This window comes from Coturnix japonica, chromosome 3 (genome assembly GCF_001577835.2).
Source record: "Coturnix japonica isolate 7356 chromosome 3, Coturnix japonica 2.1, whole genome shotgun sequence".
Lineage (NCBI taxonomy): Eukaryota > Metazoa > Chordata > Aves > Galliformes > Phasianidae > Coturnix > Coturnix japonica.
The window spans coordinates 91,416,698-91,439,629 of NC_029518.1; the positions used below are offsets into that span (position 1 = coordinate 91,416,698).

The 22,932-nt window shown below is 40.0% G+C and overlaps 2 protein-coding genes across 2 annotated transcripts; one reads left to right on the forward strand and one right to left on the reverse strand.

Annotated features, from left to right (window-relative positions):
* The first annotated feature begins 1,608 nt into the window (after positions 1 to 1,608).
* Positions 1,609 to 2,267, forward strand: MSGN1 (mesogenin 1). The gene has a single exon (XM_015859490.2). It carries the CDS (start codon positions 1,609 to 1,611, stop codon positions 2,116 to 2,118), a length of 510 nt encoding a protein of 169 aa, XP_015714976.1. The 3' UTR covers positions 2,119 to 2,267.
* A 7,087-nt stretch (positions 2,268 to 9,354) lies between these two features.
* Positions 9,355 to 20,919, reverse strand: LOC107312240. The gene is made up of 22 exons (XM_015859482.2): positions 20,770 to 20,919; positions 20,522 to 20,574; positions 19,965 to 20,057; positions 19,274 to 19,401; positions 18,488 to 18,631; positions 17,909 to 17,989; positions 17,113 to 17,280; positions 16,948 to 17,044; positions 16,628 to 16,851; positions 15,552 to 15,705; positions 15,270 to 15,478; positions 15,064 to 15,181; positions 14,695 to 14,900; positions 14,156 to 14,273; positions 13,316 to 13,485; positions 12,491 to 12,564; positions 12,278 to 12,405; positions 11,125 to 11,314; positions 10,591 to 10,732; positions 10,244 to 10,340; positions 10,025 to 10,105; positions 9,355 to 9,940 (listed from the first exon to the last, which is right to left on the reverse strand). The coding sequence occupies exons 1-22, from the start codon at positions 20,790 to 20,792 to the stop codon at positions 9,924 to 9,926; spliced, it is 2,715 nt and encodes a 904-aa protein (XP_015714968.1). The 5' UTR covers positions 20,793 to 20,919; the 3' UTR covers positions 9,355 to 9,923.
* Between the last annotated feature and the right edge of the window lie 2,013 nt (positions 20,920 to 22,932).

The window sequence follows — 22,932 nt, forward strand, 5'->3', positions numbered from 1 at the left end:
TGATCCCAAACCCAACAAAAATCCATAAGAGACCTCAGTGAACATTGGATCAGCCCCTATTTTCAATGCACATAGGTTTTTCCACTTAGTGGCTGTAGTAAGGATTTTGTAGGCACAAAGAAATGGTATCTTCCAGATTGCTTTGACTATCTGCCAGTTAAAAGCATATCTCCCCCCTCCGCCCCCCCCTTTTTTTTTTTCAGAGTGGTTTACTGAGCACATAGAGATCATTACTCAGAAGCTGTAAACCAAATCCTACCCTACTTTTCTGAGTCCTTCAGGTTAGCGCTTGCTTGCATTCTCTTTCTTTTCATTATATATTATACTTTGCTTATATTATGGATCAATATGAATTCATGGCTGGCAGCTGAGATACTCAGTGGCTACAGAGCTCAGTAGTTTTCCCAGCTTTCCTAATGATTTGCTGTGTGATCTTGGGCAAGTTCCTCCTTGACTCTGCTTATCCATTTCCTTGGGGAATAAAGGTCATTAATCATCATTATAAACTCTTCCAAGGCCTACAGATGAAAAATGCTCATTATTAATGCTATTCATTTTTAGGATATATATTTTCGTTTGAAATGCCTAAAGTATAACTTTGCTGTTGTAATCAGGAAGGGCTGGAAAAGGTTTTTTTTAACAGAAAAATAGATTCATAGAGGTAGAAATTTTTATATAAATATATTCTAGTCTTCTCTTACACATTTTCAACCTACACACAGCTTTGAATTAAATTTCTGTCTAAGACAACTGTTCAGACCCAAAATTTGTGTTGATTTAATTATTTCCTACACATTTGTTGATTTTTAATCACATCTTTCCAAATCTTTTATTAAACAGGACTTTGACTTTTTTTACAACTATTTATTTCCTTTTTGCCTTTCAACTCAAGATTTGAAACGGTAAACCTAAATTGCAGACTGCAGGGAATATCTTGCTTTTTCCCTTTCTCTTGTTGAAAAGCAAGTTATTCAAAGAGAAATTACAACCTAACAAGATGAGAAATCCACAGAGCCACACACATCAAAGTCCAAGCCAACCATTTTTGAGTTTCACAATTAGTATCTCAAGTGTGAAAGTGATATTCTGTCAGAGAATCTCAGCCACAGTCAGTGTGGATCAACTAATAACTGCTGTGGTGCAGTTTCTTCCAAACAGTTACACAGAAAACAGGGCTCCATAGTTTAAATTCTGGGGCTGTGTTAGTGCTCACTATCTCTAAACTCTCTGTTAACTGTTTTGTAAAATGGTTAATTCTCTTTTTCCCCTCTCATCACTTATCCCCCCAGTGCAACGTTAAATGTTGATGCGCAGCCTTAATTGGTTTAGTCACAAGAAGATAATCTTTTTTTCCTCCTTCCTCGCTGTTGCCTGTTAGCTTAAAGGCTTTTTAGCTGAAGGTTGATAATTATCACTGAGAAGAATCTAGCACATCAGGAGTTCATTTTCCATCTTAGCACTTGTGGCGCTCCTTTGAACTCCCCTGGCCAAACCCGCGTTCCCACTTTGTCACTTTCCTCCCTCCATCATAAAAAGGTCTCAGCAGCCGGCAGCTCCAGCCTTTGCTGGCGGGCAGCGGGAATTGCTTCTCCCGCGCGCTCCTCCAGAATGGACAAATTGCATGAGACGTTAATAAATATGGAAGACACTTTGGGTTCGGAGCACTCTGTCTGCTTATCCTCCTGGGACTGGAAGAACACGGCCGGGACTTTTGAGCTGCACTCTGTCTCCTCTCCTCACAGCGTGTCTCCAACGCCATCCTTCGAGTCTTACTCCTCATCTCCATGCCCAGCTGCAGCTGAGACCCCATATAGCGGTGGTGGCCTGGTGGGCTACGGCCTGGTGGACTTCCCCCCAGCCTACCTGCCCAGCCCTGGGCAGGCCCGGCTGCCCAAAGGCACCAAGGTGAGGATGTCAGCCCAGCGCCGGAGGAAAGCCAGCGAGAGGGAGAAACTGCGGATGAGGACCCTGGCCGATGCACTGCACACACTGCGCAACTACCTGCCACCTGCCTACAGCCAGCGGGGACAACCCCTCACCAAAATACAGACCCTCAAGTGCACCATCAAGTACATCAGCGAACTGACGGAGCTTCTCAACAGCGTCAAGAGGGCATAGGGCCCGGATGGAGCACCTACCCTGGCACCCCAGGCTCTGCTGTGGAAAAGCCTCTTAAAAAAAGACAACAAAACTACCCCAACCACCCCAATTTCTTCTTTGTTGGAGCATGGTTGCATGGGGTGACAGAGGAACATGAGGGAGGGAGAGCGAGGGTTGCTGTGTACATAGGATGCGATGCTGGAAGGTGATGTGGGGCTGCCTAAAGCCTGAGCTGCAAGTTGCTGAGATGGAAGTCTTGCTTTTTGTTTTTCTTATGCTCCTGTTTTGTTTCTCTTTTTTTGTTTGTTTGTTTATTTTAATGATAAGCTTCTGACACATTTTAAAGTTGATCTGATATGAACCAGAAAGCCATCTGAACCTCCCAGGATTTACATATCTGTGTTCTGACTGATCTTCTGCTTAATGCAGACAACAGTAAATCCATAGCTTTGAAAGAGAATTTGTAAAAAGAAACAACGACCACATAGGATTTATAAGTGTATTGATTTGTAGGCACTTTAATATGAGGAACATATTTAGCTAGTTCAAATATTACTTATTTGTCTACATTTCCTCTGTACTTGAAAATCAAGACAAGAAGTAATAGTAAGTGTCATAGTCTGTACTTTGTATTGCATACCTGGTAGATAAGTAAAGTCTAAAACTGACCATTAAATACTGGAAATGAAATATAAACCAATGGATCTTGTACAGATAAATTGCTGCTAAATTCTATCTTCTGTTTTAATATATACAGAAACAAATAATATTTTTGTTTTCAATCTAAAAAAAAATCTTTGCTTCAGAGTCTGATAAAGTCTGGAATACGTTTTTACATCAAACTACTAGAATAAGGTTAGGCTGAGCTCTGTCCCTCCTCTTCCTTCTCTATTGGATAAAATAAATTGATCAAAATATCAGAAAGATACAAAATGTTATCCTCAAGATGTATTGGAACCTAAGAGGATGCCAGTAACTGTAACATCCCCTTATTAAAAGCTGTCACATCAGCTGTTTCTTTCAACCAGTAACAGCTTTGTAAAACACATACATGAAACCTTCCAAAAGCCAAATAAATGAGAACATATTTCATATCTTTAATTTCTTTTACCTTTTGTGTGACTGAGATCAAATCGGTCTCATCAAACTGGAGGAAAAAAAACCAAAAACAAACAAAAGCTCCATAAATCTCATTGCAGATTGATTTCAAATACTTGGCTACACCAAGGCCAGCCATGCACAGAGAGGAGCAAAATCTGGCACAGAGTTGCTGTATTGCAAGGCTGAGCAGCACAGATTTCAATAAGGCAGATTAACCTTTTCTCTGTGGGGAGATGTAAAGCACCAGGAGAGCAGCGGGCAGAGAAAACAGGCTTGTCTCACCGGGATGAATAGATCAACATGTCTGCGTGGGGCAGATGGTTTGGGTTTGTGAATGCATTCTGCAGCACAGCTCTGTAAAGCTAAAACATTGTTGCATCTCCCTCTTTTTTTCTTCCCCCCCCCCCCCCCCTCTTTCTGGATGTTTGTAACAAAATAGGTTAAGTAGGTATATGTAATATATAATAGTAAAATAGGTTTTGTACTTTTTTTCTCCCTGCCTAAGCTCACTCAATGCTCTTCTCAGATGGAATACACATACTGGAGAGATCAGTGTGAAATCCATCACTGTCTTCAAAAGCAGATAAGTTCAAATTTATGCAGGTAGAAGTGTCGCTCAAATGTATGCACCATTATTCATATCCTCAGTGATCCTGCTCTGCTTTAACCCACATTACATTTCTCACAAACTTTTGGGCATTAGTAAGAGCATAAGTAGCATCATTTTTTAAAGAGCTATAAAATTGTCCAAATAGAGATAACTGCCTGTGTACATGAAATGACAGCACTAATGTCACCATAGCATTCCTCACTGTGAGACTGGAACAGGTTGCCCAGTGACATTATGGATGCCCCTGCTTTGCAAGCATTTAAGGCCAGGCTGGATGGGGCTTTGAGCAACCTGGTCTAGGGGGAGGTGTCCCTGCCTATAGCAGGGGGTTGGAACTGAATGATCTTAAAGGTCCCTTCCAAACCAAACCATTCTATGATTTGATGATATCCTAGTGATTAAGGAGTTGAAATTGTGCATTGGCCACAAGATCTCACACAGAACCAGAACTGAAACTTGTTCCTGAGTCTTTTAACAAAGTCTCTCACTGTAGCCAACATCTGTAAAAGAGTACGTGCTCACTAGTGCTGGCAAAGCACCACTGTATACACAGAAGGTAGCTCCATTATTGTCATTTTAGTTGTAGACCATTATCTTGTTCTATTGTACTGTTACGATCGATCATCTATGCTTGGCAAATCTTTTAAACAACACTGCATGCAAAAAGATTGCCCCAGTAGGAGGTAGCCTGTAGAGGTGCATCAGGGCTGGTTTTCCCAACTGCTCCAAGAAAACAGCAGCCAAAAGCCCTGAAAATGTTGGGCCATAGCTTGCATGGTTTCTCCAGAGTCCTCTCCCTGGAAGTCCAAGGTAGAAAAACTCTAAGTAAACTCAAAAGCAAGGCTTTGAGTTCCAAACCACTGTACTGTTCCTGTATTAGTTAACCAAACCTTGCCTTTACTCAGTCTATAACCATAAAAATCCAGTGGCTACTAGAATGTTTTTAAATACTTTGAGCTTTAGCATAGGATGGCTTTATTTAAGATTCCCTTAGGTAATAGGCCTTGGTCTGCCCTAAATTGCACCTTGCATCGCAGTGGGACCAAGGTCCCCATCCAAGATAAGATTAGTTTACTAGCATACTACTACAGTATGATTTTCTGGTACTAACAGTTATTCCCCTTCCAAGGAACACCTCATTGCACCTACAGGTGATGTGGAAAAAATGACTATGACACAGAAATAAGAAGTATAGGTGGATTCAGTTCTCATTTATTGTAGGGTAGTTAGCAAGCCTAGGGTGATTATACTTCCTTTTCAGTCTGGCCTTGTGAGATCCCATCCGCATTGCTGCATTCAGCTCTGAAGCACCCAATACAGGAAAGATGTGGAGCTGTTGGAGCAGGTCCAGAGGATGAACAGAGGTCTGGAGCACCTCTCCCACAATGAAAGTCTGAGGGAATTGAGCTTGTTCAGCCTGGAGGAGGGAAGGCTTCAGGGAAACTTTATTGTGGCCCTCCAATACATAAGAAGTGGTCCCACAGGAAAACTGGGGAGGGAATCCTTACCTACGTGACAAGAATAACTGCTTTAAACTAAAAGTTAGAGTTAAAAAAAATATTTGGAAGGAATTCTACATTCTGAGGGTGGTGATGTTGCCCAGATAAAGAATAGATGACTCATCCCTGGGAGTGTTCAAAACCAGGCTAGATGGAGCTCTAGACTATGGGGTTGGAAGCAGATGATCTTTAAGGTCACTTCCAGCCTAAGCCATTTCATGATTCTGCGGCCTGAACTTCCCAGGATCTGCCAAGTTTGCTCTCAAGGATATTGAGCATTTTTCTCTCTCCTTTTGTAGTTTTCTCCTTGGTGTAGAAATTTCACTGAAAGAGAAGGGACTGTTGCATTCATGACAATACAAGTCCTGCTGTTAATAAATACTCATTCCTATTAATTTTTAGGTAAAGTGAAACACAGCTGAGGTTACTTGTTTTCCATTTCTTTACCCCTAAGGATGTAGGATATTTATTTGGCGTGAAAGAGACCAAGAATTAAGCCTCTCCTTTACAAGAATACAGGATCTAACAACCACCAGGGCTGTATGTAAAATTCATGAGGCAGTATCGAAGTCCAATAGCAAAAGTGATAGCCTATAGCACAGAGGCAAGGAAAAAAAATAAAAGGAAAAAAAAAGTGCTTTACAATCTGCAGAAACTGTAAAAGTCAGAACCAAAGAAAACCTTTCACATACAAGCATTGTAACATATGTTAAGACTTCAAGTGGAAGTAAAGCTACAGTAGTTGTAGCACAGCAATCATTGGAAGTCTGTGGCTGAGGAATTCTATTACATTTTGCCTAAGGGACGGAGTTGTTTACTGTGCTAAAGAAAAAGAGACACAGGAGAGTAAAAAGAGGATCAGTCAATGAACTGAACTCTTCCAGTCCTAAAATCTCTCCCAAGTCACATTTTTGCCTTTTCCAGGATAGCATCATTAAAACTCCTTCATTAAAAATGTACTAAGGAAGGTTAGAGAGAAGAGTTAAAAAGAAAAAAAAAACAAACTAGATCAAAAGCCTTCACCACTAAGACAGTTTTCTACTGCATTAATGACTTTCTCATGCAAGAAACTAGTACACTGAATCAGACTTGATTCATTCACCATCACGACGAGGGCTTAAATACCAAGGATGACAAATAAAGAATATTCTAAAACGCTTCAGTTAATTCATTTTTGTTTAATTCATTTCTGTAGAGGATGCTGCAGTTTTGGAAGAAACCTTGAGATAAAGAAATTTTATTGTTTGCTTGGAATAGTTGTTCCTGAAGTGTTGGTTTACTGATGAAACAATTATACCACCCTGCTGTCAGTGCTGCACATCACAAGTGGTTATTCTGTCTTTTAAATAAGTGCTCTCAGACCTTTAAAGAAAGGCAAGAGAACATGAAAAAGGCCAGACCCTACCCTCTGCTTTCCTTAGCTGCAGTTTTTGCTCAGAGCTACAGGTATATGTTATCATAAGATGAAAGGGAAGACAAGTTTCCTCTTGGTAGAAGACCGGGTTACCTCAGTGAGAGTATTCCTTAGTGACTGAGACTGTACTTGGAAGAAGGTCTCCAGGAAAGCTCCAGCTCTGTGAGCAGCAGAATAGAGGGGAGCCTGTGGCTGCCTGCCCTCCCTCCTCCCCCCTAGCACTTTGAAATTCTAAACTGGGGAGCACCACATAGGTGCCAACAACTTTTATAGTTACACATTTGGGCTGCACATAGGTGTGTTCAATGGGAGGAAAGCCTCTTGTTAAGGGACTTCAGACTGTTCCTAAGGGGAACTGCCAGCATGGCAGAAATTTTTATACAAAAGTTTCATTCATATACATCTGTACATATTTATATATAAATAAACACACACCTCAATTTCTGAGGATCAAGTATCTGACTTCATCTTGTTCCTAACGTAATGGTTATACAGCCACAAATGTTATTTGTTTCCCCCTCATTTAACAGAGAACAGTGATGGAAAAAGCTCAAGTAGTGAGAGAGACCCATTTTACTTTCCTTCTCTGATCTGGAAGGTCTCCTTGGTCTTTAAACAGCATGAACCTAGACTTGCTCTTATCATTATACCAAGTACTGTAAGGAAACTAACTCACTTCAAATTAAATGCTTTAAAGTATAAGTAAATTAAGTACCTGACTTGTTGGTGTAGCATTCAGATGTTTCTGAACTGGTGTTCCCAAATAGAAGGAGAGTTTCTATAGAAATTACTAGCTGCAGACTGTTGATAGGCTTGTGGCAGAAACTAAAGCTTCCCACATCATGAACTCACTGTCAGAGCATTTTCCTCCAGTGAGAAGTGCATGGCCTTTATGCTTCCACTGAAGGCATTAAGGATTATAACATAGAACAAAACAAGCATATCCAAATTAATTGAGCTGTAAACAAAGATCAGTTTCATTATCTTCTGAAAGTTGGTTAAGAGTAAGGTGTGCTGTTGCTTTAAGAAACAAAAACAGCAATTTCAAGAACGGTAGTCATGCAATTGATCAAGTACAGTAAAAACAAAAAGCCTGTTTCTATCAGCAGCCAGATAGAGCAAGCTGTAGCACTGACTTACTGCCATTTATTTCAAGTGGAAATATCTGTCTTCAGTAGGCTTCCAGTATTGTTTTATTTTCTTATAAAAACAAATCACACCAAACTTTGCTTTTCCCTTAGACTTTTATCATTCACCTGTTGAAATTGCAGGAGACATAAAGCATAAACAAAGAAGATTGATCTCCTTTCAACTTGTGTTAACAAGGATATAAAAATAACATCCCAAATACCGGGGGAAAAGCATGTGGTCATAAAAAATCCACTTAAAAGGCGAAAAGGTGTTGTTGAACACTTGAAGAGGATATATATATTTTTTTAGATATATAAAGCCAGGAAGGCAGTCACTCAGTTTTAGTATAAACAGGCACCCCTGAGGTAGAGAGAGCACTGTCATGTCTTCTTCAAATTCAGTATGTTGCTGATATTGAAATGGATGGTGTCTCATACACTACTGAAAAACCTGACAAAGTTCACTCAAAACCTTTCCATGGTTGAAATGGGAATCTCATGAACTTTCAGTAAAGACCACTCATCTATTAACGCCTCTCATTGTGCAAAACAGTGACAAACAGAGTTTAAGAAAGACTGAAGAGTAGAAACAAAAGTTTAAACTGGGCATCATCCAGTTTTTCGACCTCTCTTAAATCCCTGGCAACAGGAAAGAACAAGATATTGACTAATCCTGGGGAACAAACAATCCACGGATGAAAGATTGTAAATACTGTTTTCTACTAAGTGATTTTCTCCTTGTATCTTGGTTTGAAGAAAAAGATCATAAAACCCAGGAAGCCACACAGAGAGAGAGTTAACAGTGTCCAAATATACTGCCCTACTTTATGCTTAGTACTCACATTAGTTCCTACACATTTTCCCCCCCAACCCCTGCACTCCCAGAGGTGAATGTGGTTCAGGATGCCCATGGTGAACTACAGCATGCTGTTAAAACACCATCACAGCAGACAAAAATTGCAGCTCCATCTGGAGAATATACTGCATACTAGTCATTTCTCGGGAGAAACTCAGCATGATATGAAGAAGTCATTTTACCACCTGTATAGAAACCGAACTGGAACCTATTAGACACAAAACCCTAGCAAGTAGATCACGGATGTGCCTTGTGAATTCACTGGACTGTAGTCACAGACTCAGGAATATGTGACACTTAACCACTGAGTTAACATAGGGGAAACAATCACTAAACTCAAAGTAAATGGCTTGTCAGGGTTGTGTTTTACCTTTCCTTTTATTCCCTTATTGAAGAACAAGATGCACATTTCAGCATTGTTTATTTAGCACAGCAGTAAGCTGTAAGTAAGCAGTAGTAAAGTAAGATTCATTCAGCACTGTAGCTGCTTTGTAGCTGTCTCCATTGGAAAACAGTCTTGAGGCACTTCACATGCTCATCAAGAAACCTACACATCTTTTATTGCCCTTTCCAGCAAAAATCTATCAACTACATATCAACAGGAAACTGTAAGATTGACAAGATTTACAAACACGAGCTTTAAGTCATAGCACAAACTGGTTTAATGAGGCCACTGAACAGGTATTATAACAGAGCTACAAATCATTTATTCATTGCTTTTCTTCACAAGGTACAAACATATTCATGAAATAGTTTCTTGCTCAAGGCGGCTTTCACATAAATCCCCTATAGTAGAAATCTATTTAATGAAGTTAAAAAGCAAACAGTATTTTACACCCAATTGTTACAGATTTTGCCCTAAGCAATAATGATTCATGCCAAGTAATAGCTTTCCTTACAACAGGAAAATACAGTAGCGAATCTGAGCAGTTTTCATAGCTCTGTTCAGATGTGGAGGAAAAAAGACATTTTTCTTTCCACCAAAAACAAACAAAAACCACAAGTAATCTAATAGGAACTCCTTCTAGTAAGGAAGAATCCTGAACACTTCATAGACAGAGTTTAGTAAGAGTAGCTTAGTAATAGTTGCCGTGATAATACACCAAGTCTCCACTAAAAGCTTATTTTCCCCTAGTGTGGCTGCTTACTCTGCTTAGCAGAGTTACTGGTGCAGTCTGTGACTTTATGGAACAAAACAGTGTTGGTCATTCCCTCAATCTGCGTGTTCACCTACAGAGAAGAAAGAGATGCCTCTTATGTTACAACCTTAGTACACTTAGTACTTCAGTAATGTGATCTGAGAGCAATACCAACCTTTGCTGGCCACATTTTCCTTTCTGATAAGCACTGCTCCAGATGACACTTGGCCCCATGGATGCGGTTCTGCACTGCGGTCTAGTGAGACATTTAAGTTTTTAATATTCTGTACAGCATACACCAGGAGGAGTCTTCTGATTGACAATACTCCCAGCAGCATATAGTGTGCTGCTAAGCAAGCCCCAGGAACAACTTGAGAAATACCAGTTTTCTTACCAAGGCGATGTGTCCCAGGATTGCACCTCCTCTGACAAATCACATCTGAAGGCAGCGGTGTAGTGCTGCAGATCACAACACTGCAGTGGAAATATAACTACAGGAAAAAAAAGTAACTGCAGCATGTACAGGGGAGTCTAGTAAAAACTAGATACACAGACAGACTCCAAATGAGATAAGTGAATGCTATTGCGTGGCTAGGCTAGTCTTTATGTACTACTCCTAGTGTTATGCCTTGAAGGCAGACAACAGCCTCTATCAGTACCAAGATAACTGAGCATTTGTTACATGCACTGCTCTACACGCTGGAACCGCCAACAGCACATGATAAGTAAGAGATTTCTCACCTGCATTTGTAATAGAGTTGTGTCTTGTACAAAGGTGAACACTGTCACTTCAAATCTCTTCAAGTGCTGAGGAAATTTTACTCTGTGGCTGTAATTAACTTCATGAAAGACTGTTCTGTAAAAGTCCTCGCTATTTTCACACCTTTTTGGGAAAAAAAAAAAATAATAATAAAAGAAAGCAAATATAATCCAAACCTTCATTTCAGCAAGGTCCTTCCACAAGCTATGGATGTGAAATGCCAAAGAACTTGTTCTCCTCAGAGCATAGTAGTGTGGACAGAGCCCCTCCCATTCAGGGTTCCTGCCTTTGGCCATGGTTATAGTTCCTTCTTTAGTGATAGCTAGAAGCACTTGGTGCTTTTGACACCAGAAGCCATAGCAAGTGTACAGGCACCGTCATGTACTTCAGCAGATACAGAGTCAGGACAGAGCAAACTTTCCGAGGCAACTTCTAACCTCTTCCCCATTCCTTCTAGTTCTAAGTTCAGCCTTGTGCTGAACAGTCATCAGCCATAAGAGGGATGCTCTTCTTACCCGTTTACAAGGATTGGCCATTGTGGAAGACTGTCTTGGTTTTGGGAGTTGGTAGCCCAGCAGTCTTTCAAGTTTAGTTCCAATCTTGGGTCTGCAGGCTGGAGTAGTTCAACTTCAAAGTACAGTGCCTCCCGCAGATATTTCACCACAGGATATTCCAGTTCCTGATAGGGCTCAGAATAGGATTTCTCTAGAAGAGATGTTAGAGTTTCCTTTTTTCAGTGTAAGCATTCACCAATTTTGAGTTACCCTATTTTTCCACCATCATCCACTCTGGTATAGTATCAGAACTGGGAGAGTATATAAATGTCAGCAAATAGGGCTATGGTGGCAGATGAAATAAGAACTAGTGAAGAAAGAGATCTGGGGATCCAGAGGAGAAAGAGACACTTCCTTCCCACTGCAATGAGATGTTTGTTCAAGAATACTTCTAAAAAAGCACTGTAAAATAAGAGCAGAGCCATTCCAGGCAGGGTGATAGTTTTGTTCAGGCTTCAGTTGCCTCTTCTGCCAGGAGGTTACTATTTTGCAGCAGCATTATCATAGAGTCATAGAATGCCCTGGGCTGAAAAAAACAACAGTGATCATCTAGTTTCAGCCCCCTGCTATGTGCAGGGTCACCGACCACCAGAGCAGGCTGCCCAGAGCCACATCCAGCCTGGCCTTGAATGCCTGCAGGGATGGGGCATCCACAGCCTCCTTGGCCAACCTGATCCAGTGCATCACCACCCTCTGGGTGACAAACTTCCTCCTAAGCTGCACTGATACAGCTTCCTTCTTTGACATAGCACTTGTCACAATAACCATAAACTAATTCCTCTCCTTATCCACAATTTAAGGGCTAATACAGGAGAGAAACTAACATCACTACCACTACACAAAATAACATGACTACTGCAGCAGAAATCCCACATCTTGGTTGCACACGATATGATCTACTGTAGATCCCTGGCCATTTGTTACATTCTGGAGGCAAAACCTATGAAGCCTTCAAGAAGTCTTTCACTTTGCCCTTGGAGATATTCAAAATCACCCTGGACATGGACTTTGGCGACTGGCTCTGAGTAACCCCATTGGAGAAGAGTTGGACAGGAAGACAACCAGCAGCTCTTCCAACCCTATCCTTTACAATAAACCTCATCAGAAAAGTTACCTTTAAAAAGCTTCAGTGAGAGATTTAGAGAGCCAAAACCTGGCTTAATACTCAATGGAAGGTTCTTCTTATTTTCATATCGGATGTCAGCTGAGTGCTTGATTGTGTAAACACATACAAACTTCAATCTGAGGGAAAACATTTTGGATTAGATTTTTAGAAATTAAAACTGTCTTCTAGGTAAAAACCAATCTTCTAGGGAACAGTACTTACTGGTATACTGGTATATTATTTCCAGGTTTGAAATAGAGTACATCATTTTCATATGTTATAGATGTGCTGTTGAACTGAAACATACATGTTGTTACAAACAGGACAGTTACTTTAGAACTGACTTTTTTACTCCCCAATCACAATATCCTCACCCCTTCACTTGCCTGGCAATCTGGTAGAGTGCTCTGAGTAGGGTCCACTTGGAAATGACTAGAAACTAATGGCCAGCAGTCTTGAACTCATTAAACTAAAGCTAGTGACAACTAACGGCAAAGTCAAAATAAAGACCTAATCAACCAGCACCTTGAATGACCTACCAGCCCAAAAACAAATTCACTGGGCCTGAGATCAGAGTTCAGTTGATTCTGTTGGCAGAATTTGTACCTAGCATTCACAGAATTAAGTTGCATTAGTTGTAAAAGGAATTCTAACATTATTAGATCTTTTGTTATTTTGCCTATTTTCTGCTTATGTACTACACAGGCAGCAGGAGGAGGAAACCCCCTCTACTTCATAGTCTAGGTATTCGTTAGTGACTAATGATCAGCTTCTACAAGGAAGCTGAGTATATACTGACAACATAAGTTCACATTCAAGTCTGTTACAGTCAACAATGCCAAACTAAGACCTGTTTCAGAAAGCACTTCTGGCTCTAAAAATTGTTTTCACCAAGAAATTCAACCTAACCAAGTTTTGTATTCTCAGAAAAGGACTGTAGGTATACTGCTTTTTGGAAGTGACCACTGGTCAGCTGCAACCTTCTGAACCTCAGCTGCTTCTAGCACTAAACCTATCCCAATGGAAGTAATATCACTAGGCCCTTACCTTTCTACTTGTTCCGCATGTATTCACATTGAATTTAAAGGTTGCAATTTTCTTTGTCACCAGACTGGGTTTGCATTGTTTGTCTCTTAAGACAAGCAGGCTGGTGTCCAGATCTGCAAGTCTTACTAATTTTATTGCAGTAATTACCACGTTGCCATTGGGAAAGCACTCTAAAAGAGAAAAAAGATATATTTCTCAGTACAAATCAGGCTAGAGAATAAGGGATCTGGAGAACTACATTGAAGCTCTGCATGAATTTACTAGCAAGGCTTTTGGCAGGTCATGACAGCAAACATTTGAGCAAGGCTTTCATATTAAATTTTAATTTTCTTTAACATCTTTAGTGTGTGCACTACATGGAATAATGATGATTTCACTCCTTTATTCTCAGAAAGCCTCCTCTCATCAAAAGATTTTTCTAGCAAGTATATTTCAACACAGAAGTACAGTCAATCCAGATCAGTATGTTTCTCAACTAAGAGTTTATAAGCTGCCTCCCCTCGAAGCCTATCTTCATAATCATAACAAAACACAAACAACCAAAAAGGCCCCAAACAAGCCCAAACCCTTCTGACAAATGTTTTTGCCTTTGGAAGAGAGAGAGAGCAAGAAGATTTTGTCTCCTTCACCAGACCTGGGCCTGACAGAATAGTCTCTCCAAACTGTTATTTCACTTGTCTTGTAGCATATTACTTGGCATAAAATTTGACAGGCACATAAGGTATCATAGAAACATAAAAACTATAAGCCATTAAAATTGCTTAGGCTTGTGATTATTTATGCAACTCAACGAATAGTATTTATAGCTAAGACCCAATGTGTTAGAGGTAATGTTCTTACGTATTAGCTTCGAAGGTGGAAATCTGCAGGAAATGGAGAAGTCCTTCTTGTTAGCCAAGGTGATACCATCCTTCAAGGTTAAGTGGAGTGAAGCCAATACTCCAGAAGTATGAATATCCTATGGATGACACTCACAGATTAAACAAGAGAATGAAGATCCACCACTTTTCTAGAAATACTCAGCAGATTATTGCAAGCCAAAGGTAATGGTTCTTGGCCAAAACCACATCCACAAGAGATATTTTTATTTTAATCCAGAGACAGACACAAAGAGCTTTTTCAGTAGTTTTACAATACAGCTTAAATATCACTGCCTGTACAATTCCCATTAAAATGTTGTTCAGCCTTTAAGTGCTTGTAAAGTGCTTTCCTTGACTGTAAAATAATCTTTCAGGGCAGAAAAATGCCCTCCATTAATTATTTGAAGACTATCCCAAAATGGATGCTTTATATTTTACCTACAAGGACACAGTGTATCATATGAATATCTCATAGAAGATAGAACGTACATTTTAATTGATGCAGACTAGTATCCTTACCTTATAGTCCACAAGGGAGGAAAGGAAAGGGACAGAGACAGCCAAGTGAGTGCCATTGTCATTCAGGCTATAGTAGTATTTCTGGGCAGCCTCTGGCATCAGGTGCTGATCTGAGATGAAGGGGAGCCAGTTTTGATGCATATTTCCACGTGTGATAATGAGATGGAAGTCCTTCTCATCACAAAATCCCCTTGCACTGGGTAGTACTGTAATGCAGTTACGAGTCAGCCAACATGCTTGATACTATCAGAGTTTAAGAGTGCTATTTAGCACTGACAGCATCACTGACTGAATGCAGCACAGCATAGAGTTCAGTCAGACTAGTTGCAACCAGATAAAGACAGTTTTGCTCAGGCCCCACTAGCTTACCAGGCTCTTTAACAGCAGACACTGTTACGATGGGAACAGCAAATGTGTCACTTGTTGGAAGGATAATAAACTTCAGTGTGACATTGAGTGTGTATTCTCTTGTGTCATCAGTTATGTACTAGGAAAATCATATTTAGAAAAAAAACACACTGAGTGATACAATTTCTACACCACGGTATACTGCGGGGCATACTCTTTATACATACCTCTTTCTTAATGCCTGGTGCATCAAATGACACTTGTATTACATAGATTTTGCTTCCATTAGCATATTGAATCTCATATGTTAAATATCCACGCTGAATAGCTTCAGATACAGTTACAGTTGCCCCTTCAATAGTCAAGTTCATGAGCTCCACATCCAGGAGAAACATTCCCACTGTAACATTCATTAGCCTTGCACTCAGATTGAGGCCTGAAAATGCATAAGCCAACATTATTCTCTTATCAGTACCAAAACCTTCAGTAAACAGTGTTAAGCTACTTACTGTTAGTGATAGCAAGTTCTGCTTGTTCAAATGGTGTTTCAATTTCTTTGATGATGGTATACTTGGTTAATCCCCATTTGTTATCCTTCCACTGGTGTTCCAAGAACAGGCTGATGGAGTATTTTGCCCCATGCTTTCCACTGCTCACAGAAGTCTGCAATATCATAATCAACACCCTTCAGTAGAATATGACTCTATGTTACAATCAAAATCGTAGCATTACAGAATCTTCTACAGCTATAGCTCCAAATAATTGTCCTCCTCTGCTCTGTGAGACCACTCTCAAGGTCAGAAGTTTGGAAGAAACAACAACAAATCAACACCTGCAAGGAGCTGAACTCTTACGTGGTGTTTCCTGCATCACTATTATGGGCAGTAGTTCTCTAAAGTCTGGATTCTCAGGTTACTTAAGAGACTACCTTTTAAAGTCGCCCCCACCTGTTACTTCCAAAGAAGCAGGTGACTGTTCAATCAGGAAAATGGCTCCTCCTTCAACTTCTCTAAAGCTCAGCCGTTATAGTATTTGCCCAGGACTCAGTTCACTTCAAGGAACTACTAGATTTAGAGTCTGAAGACATCCCAATACCAGGTGATCTTGTAAACAAATCATGTGCATTGATTCTCTTCAATGGTTTTGGGTTTTTTTGTAAAATATGACAAGATCTACGTTTGATAGCTTTGGAGTGTGACATCAGGACTGCAAAGCCAAAGTTCTACATTAACATGAGGAAGGAGACAAATCAATAGTCCTTTACAGAACTGGTCCATCTTCACTTGTTAGTAAGAGCCTTCATAGTGCAATGTGTACAAGAGCTATTTGTACCTTCAATTTCCCATTTTTTCCTCCTTGCTTTACTTCTCCCCCTCCCTTGTAACTTGGAAGGAACAGAATTAGGGATTACTCCTGGCCAGGAAAACAAGATAAATCACTATTTTTTCACTATTTGATGCTATATATCACCATCCTATGATCACCACAAAAATTAAAAACCTTCAGGAAAAAAGACCAGACCATGAAAACAAACAAAATCCACCCAACAGAAAATCTATGTTGCCTACCACCCAACATGACTAACCTTGTAAGCACCACCTTCTGCACCTATAGGTATCTTCATTGTAATTGTACTTAAGTCATTAGATAAGACATATTTCCTGGAGGCCATTTCTTCAGCAGAGAGTTTGTGTAGATTCACGCCAGCTTCAACAAGCACATCCTTAAAGCCAGTTGCTCCAGCACAGAGTGCTTGAAAATATTTTGGAACAGTCCAGATGATTGTTTTGTTAGTGTAATCCACACCATCTTAGTGACAAGATAAGAAAGTTGTCAGCTCATTACTGTAATTGCAAGCCAGACTCTGTATATTTAAACAGTGGGGTAAAGTACTGTGTTTCTCACCTACAGGACATGCCACAGTAGTATCCACCATCAGAATCATCCACTGCTGTTTGTAAAATGTACTTGATCTCACTACAGAAAAGGTAATTCCCTGAGCCTGCAGAAAGAGACCTCATTAGACCTGCACAGTCTGACAACTTCCTGTGCTGGAGGGAGTGTACCAACCTTGACCAGCTGAGTTTGTGCAGTGTTATATGGCACTCGCAGCAGAATTCTGTTTTCTGTGGTGTTGAGCCCATAGCCAGCCTTCCAAGCATCACTTACAAGCAGAGCTCTTTTTTCTTCTGGTTGATGAAACACTATCTGCCATATTGAGGCTTCCCCTGCTTTTGGCTACCCAGAGAAATTCATTAACAGTTTGAGCAAGCTTTTTTAAGTGAGTTATTTACTACATTTGATGACTTATTGTATTTAGCTTCCCAGCGGTTCTGTTGCCTTACTCTTAGTGCTGGTCATGCACCCCTCAAGCTTTGCCTTGCTCAGCCTCTTACACAAAGAAAGCTTTCTGTATCAGGAGTAGGAAACAGATACAGAACTGAAAAAAGGAAAGAAGAACAAAACAAAAAAACAGATATCTCTTCTGGTTTGGAGATAGATGGGGCAGGATACTGGTAGCACTGCTGCGCTGAAATTATAGGGTCTAAGAAGAAGAAAGCCTATATTCAGTTCATTCCTTGGCCATGAAGTCTTAGAGATTTTGTTACACACCCTCTTGCTAGGGAAAACTTCAGTTTTAGGCTGAAAAACTGGTCTCTATTTCTGCCTTGGGGATTAAACCTGCAGCTTTCTATATTTCTAATGCGAAATACCTCTACCGTAAAAACTAGATGGTAAAGGAGTTCTGCTCTTCCTACTGAAGTGTTCTTTTGGAAAGGACAATTTATACTATGTGGACATTGAAGGATGATAGTGTCAGGAGTAGCACTAGCTCTTATTAGTAAGAAAAAAAGCTGATTTTTACCTCTGGATAAGAAAGAACCCAGTCCTCAGGTTCATTCAACACGATATCCTCAGTTTGGGGAACAACTCTCTGGACAGAAACCTGAACAGAAAAAGGTGCTCTAAGTGCTGGTGCCACTTTTTTCCTTGTTTCTTGATTTCAGCTTATCTATTATATAGTTTTAGTGTTTTCACTTCCATTTGAAGCCAGAAGATTATTTTGGAGAGGACAAAATTCTCTTCATTGTTCTCCCCAGCAAGTTTAGTAGGTATACCTTCTGAAGGAAATTTCCATTTCAGTTATTTCAGAATGTGCTGAGACAATATTCAACAAGTTCAACCCACCAGCTTAACCTCCTGGAGTACTATTTCACAACTTTACTGTCTATTAACACCATTCAGTAGTCTATATAAACATAAATGCATCACTAAGCTCAAAGTGTACACTGTGGTTTCACCAGTAAACCTTTCACAGTGAGACAAACCCTAGTTTCTAGTACTCATTCCTATCATCTGATCTGCTTCCAAATGTGGCATCTTCTAATATTCACTTCCTCACCTCAAGGTGAGGATCAACCACAAGGCACTTCCAAATCCTTACCTCCATGTAGTTGGTTTCACATACTAACTCTCTTGGACTCCACGGGCCATAGGGGCAACTTGCACTTTTCAGATGAGTTGTAGCATTTTTCATATCAGAAGTATGGGACACTTTTATTTTTATAGTTACTGTGAACACATCTTTCTGCATGGACACAGTAAATACACGTTAGACTGATTTTTCCAAGCAAGACATTAGCACTTCTTGTGTCCTATCTCAAGAAATCCACCCATCAGCCTTTCCACAGAAGAGCAATTCCATTGCTCAAATATTGTTTTCTACTGTTGTTTACTATATAGCCTGTACACATGGAAGTGCATAACTACATAGCCACACAAATACTATGGGGAGGAGCTTCAGCCTTCCATATAGCTCCAGAGCTTGACAAGATAAAGCACATCCCAAGATGTACCTGATCTTGTGGTTTACAGCATAGCAGCAGTGAGCATGGAATACAAGCAGAGAAACTTTTGAGATTAAATATTACTACATCTCGGACACAAAACACTGGAGCAGAACATAACAACAGTCAGATGGAATTCCTTGCTTTTACCCAGGAAAAGGCAGCTGCACTTCAAGGGCATGTGATATGCTCATCTGTACTATTATGTAGTATGTTTGACCATCAGTAGCATGGATTATTTTCAGACCTCTGGACACATTTGAGGAGAATTAAACAATATTCTGCTTGTCAGTGTTCAAGACATTACAACCCCTCAGTTAATGCCTACTAACAATTTGTTCATCTTCCACCTAAAGATTATACACAATCTTGATTTGACTTACCTCCAAGTGAGAATGACAACTTAGTGCAGAAGCACGAAACACAATGCTATTCCTGCTGCTGTACATTATTGTGTAGCCACACTGTGATGCCAGGGCCTCATCGAACTCCCAGGCTACACCAGATTGGTCTATGAGAAATGAGTTGAGATCAGCATTAATTAGTATAACCCCTTCTCTGTAGGCTCTCAGCAACCTACCCTTACCCCTAGGGTTCAGCTGTCTCAGGTCAGAGAACGCACAGCTAATTTTCCTGCTTCATTAAGAACTCATACCCATCTGCTATCATCTACTAGGTCCCTTAGTTGTAAGCAAGAAGGTAGGTAACTATCAGTGCAAAACCAGTAATATAGCACCAGCTAAGGCTGCTGCATTTTGAGAATAGGATGGGTGGTGTCTAGAGGAAGTATGTGTGCCAGGAACAATATCTATTAGTATCAGCATGCCAACAGGTACCATATTTTCCTACAGAGTGCATTTCATTTTCAGTCCAACAGCAGTTGTGATTAGACTTCATACAACTAAGTCATAACAAGGCTATAAGTTCCACAAAAATTAAAGCAGCTTTAAAAACTACAACAAGAAATAACCTGTTTCTACAACTCTATTAGCTTAATGTGCTCCTGTAAATTCTAGTGTAGGAAAAACTCAAATGATTTTAAGAACTTTACCATCTTCTTCTGTATCAACTTACCAACAGCAGAAAAAGATAAATATTTATCCTTCAAGTGTTCCATGCTCAGGGTTAAATGCAAAAAGTTCTTCAAGCACTCTGCGCTCACAAGTCCTGCATTTAAGGCATTGAAAGACAGAAATACAGAATTAATGATAAGAAATAGAAACCTTCTACTTCCAACACTGCTTTGTATCAAAAATTATATCTCTGTATCTTCTAACAAGGGACATTAGATTTAAAAAACAAACAAAAAAACAACACAAAAAGAAGAACAAGCAAACAAAGTCAACGAAGAAATCACTAAGCAATATTTCCAACACAGCCATGAACATGTACTCCAGCAGTAATTGCAACTGGTCAGCTAGCACTGCTACTTTGAGCAGCCAGTGATGGAAACATGATTCTGCAGTAGGGTCGAGAGAGCAAAGTTTGCTGCCCTAAACTGAACTTCTAAATTGGAATAGAAAAAAAAAAAAACAACAAGAAAGACAAGGAAATCTCCCTCCAATCTACTGAAAGGAAAATGAAAAATGATAATAGAAATTTTTAGGTAAATGCTGCCACAGCAGGGTTACCTGATGCCACTTGGGTCCATGTTGCAGAAATGAGTATTCCTATTGATAATAACCTGCATGAAAAAGGAAAGATTAGCAGAACCTACAAGATTCTGTACTCAGAAACTTGAGGTTAAGTGTTAAGAATTACAAGTCTAGATACTGCAAAATGAGATTTCCTTGATTACCACTGAAAAGTTGGTAAAGAACAAGTGCAAAATGCTGATTCCTTGAAAACAGTTAACATTTAACTACTGTGAAATTCTCACCTCAGGACCAGACCTAACTTCATTGTGTGCTTGCTTCGCCTCAGTGCTTATTCTTCTAACAATCACAAGGAAATACAGATTTCCACCAAAAGCTTTCCATAAAGCTAAAAGAATTTTATCTTCCCATCTTAAAAGAAAAAGGCTGCCCTCTTTAGAGTGGTGAAAAACATTATCAGCTGCTTGTCCTCCTAATTACAAACCTATAACTCACATCACCTGCTCTTTTGTTTTTATTGATTAAATTCATTCTTATACAGGTTCTTTTGGCTCCATAGCTGTAGGTTTCTGTGTGGTGGTAGAGGAGGCAGTATGGTTTACTATATAGACATAGAAAGTGGCAATTTATTGTTTTGGAGTTGTTTCATTTTCACATCATCTTCTCTGTGGAGAAGCTTTGATGGTTTTTCCCATTAATTACTTATAGGTAGGTGTGTAAAGTGTAGCTTTAAGGCAGTAGATATAATAAAGAAAGCAAGCACTATTGAAGTAACTGGTTGCATCTAGTATTAAAGGTAGTATACAGTAGAATCTGATGGGCATCTCAAACCAAAACATAGAATTCCCAGCATCAGCAGTGTGGGTTTGTGGATTTGTGAGGGATTGATGAGCTCAGATGCTGATGGCCAGAGTGTAGCCAGCTTGTGTGTTACTACAGCAATATTAATAGCATAAACAATAATAAATCCATCACTGCTTGATTATTGCATGTAATTGAGCGCAGTAATTCAGCATTCCTTGTCTTCAAGGACAGCCATAGTTTGATCCAGTGGTCAGTCACTCGTAACTGTTAGAGTCAGAGTTCCCCTGTGGTGTTTCTCCTTTCTCCCCTTTTGTGGCCAAAATGTTGCTTTGATTTCCCTACTTCTTTGGGTGCTATTTCCCTATTTTCTTTCTGTACTTTCTAATAACTTTACTGGGAATAAAGAATATTGATTTGGTAACATCACATGGCACTCTTTGAGAAGCGAGATGTGCAAAGAACCTTCTCTCTATTATGTATTTTATATTGGGGATCATTTTGTCTTAGGTTTATGATATGACAGTCTGGTTTTGCTCCTTCCTCCGCACACGTGAAGGCAGAGAGGGGGCAAAGCTGCAGGTTTTGTAATTAACAACAGCGTCCTGGAGAGGGAGCCTGAGACCCTCCTATGGGGATGCTCTGGTTTGCTCCGCTCCGCCGAGCGGCTGCACCTATTTCAACGTTTATTCAGCGTTTGTTCTTAAGTCGAGTAACTATTGATCAAGGCAAATGGAGGCATTTATTCTGAAGCTAAATGTTGTAGTTATCCTTACTGCACCACTTCAAAAGTATTAAAAAGATAATAAAATCAGATGTAACCACAAAGTTTAGCTTGTTCTGAGATACTCGATTTTATCTCAGGAAAAAAAAAATGTTTACCCCCACGTGGCTTGTTTTCCTGTTATTTCCTTTCAAAATTACCTAACCTGATGGATTTTTAACTTTACAAGAAGTTTTTCTGAGAGCCATCACTATTTCTATAGTATCCACTAATTATTGTTCTAAAGGAGAAAACCATGATGATGCAGTCAGGGCACAAGCATTGCATTGCAAATTGAGTTTATTATTTCTTGCTTAGTTGATATTATAATTAAGCCTATTTTCTCAGTGCGGGCAATATTTAAAATGTTATAAAAATGTTAATATGCTTTTCCAGAACTTGATGTAAGTATCACTGGGGATGTGCCTGAGTTTCCCTCTAGCTTGCCTAAAGCCTAGCTGACAGTTAAGCAGATCTGTGCTGTTGACATACCCATCGCATCAGTTCTATGCTAGATGTCCAAGCTGCTTATGCTTTTCTACCCTGAACTCCAGCTGGGTTTCCACGAATCCTTCCATTTACACACACACACACAAGGCAGGGTCCTGGTAGCACCTCATTATAGCAGAGTCATAGAATAACAGAATCATTATGGTTGGAAAAGACCTCTGAGATCATCTAGTCCAACCCAACCCATTCCCACGCTGCCCACTAACCATGTCCTTCAGTGCCACATCCACAAAGTTCTTGAATACCTCCAGGGACAGTCACTCCACCACCAACCTGGGCAGCCTGTGCCAATGCCTCACCACTTTTTCTGAGAACAGTTTTTTTCCTGAAAAACGTTTAGGGAATTTAGGGTCATGGTGACTCAACCACGTAC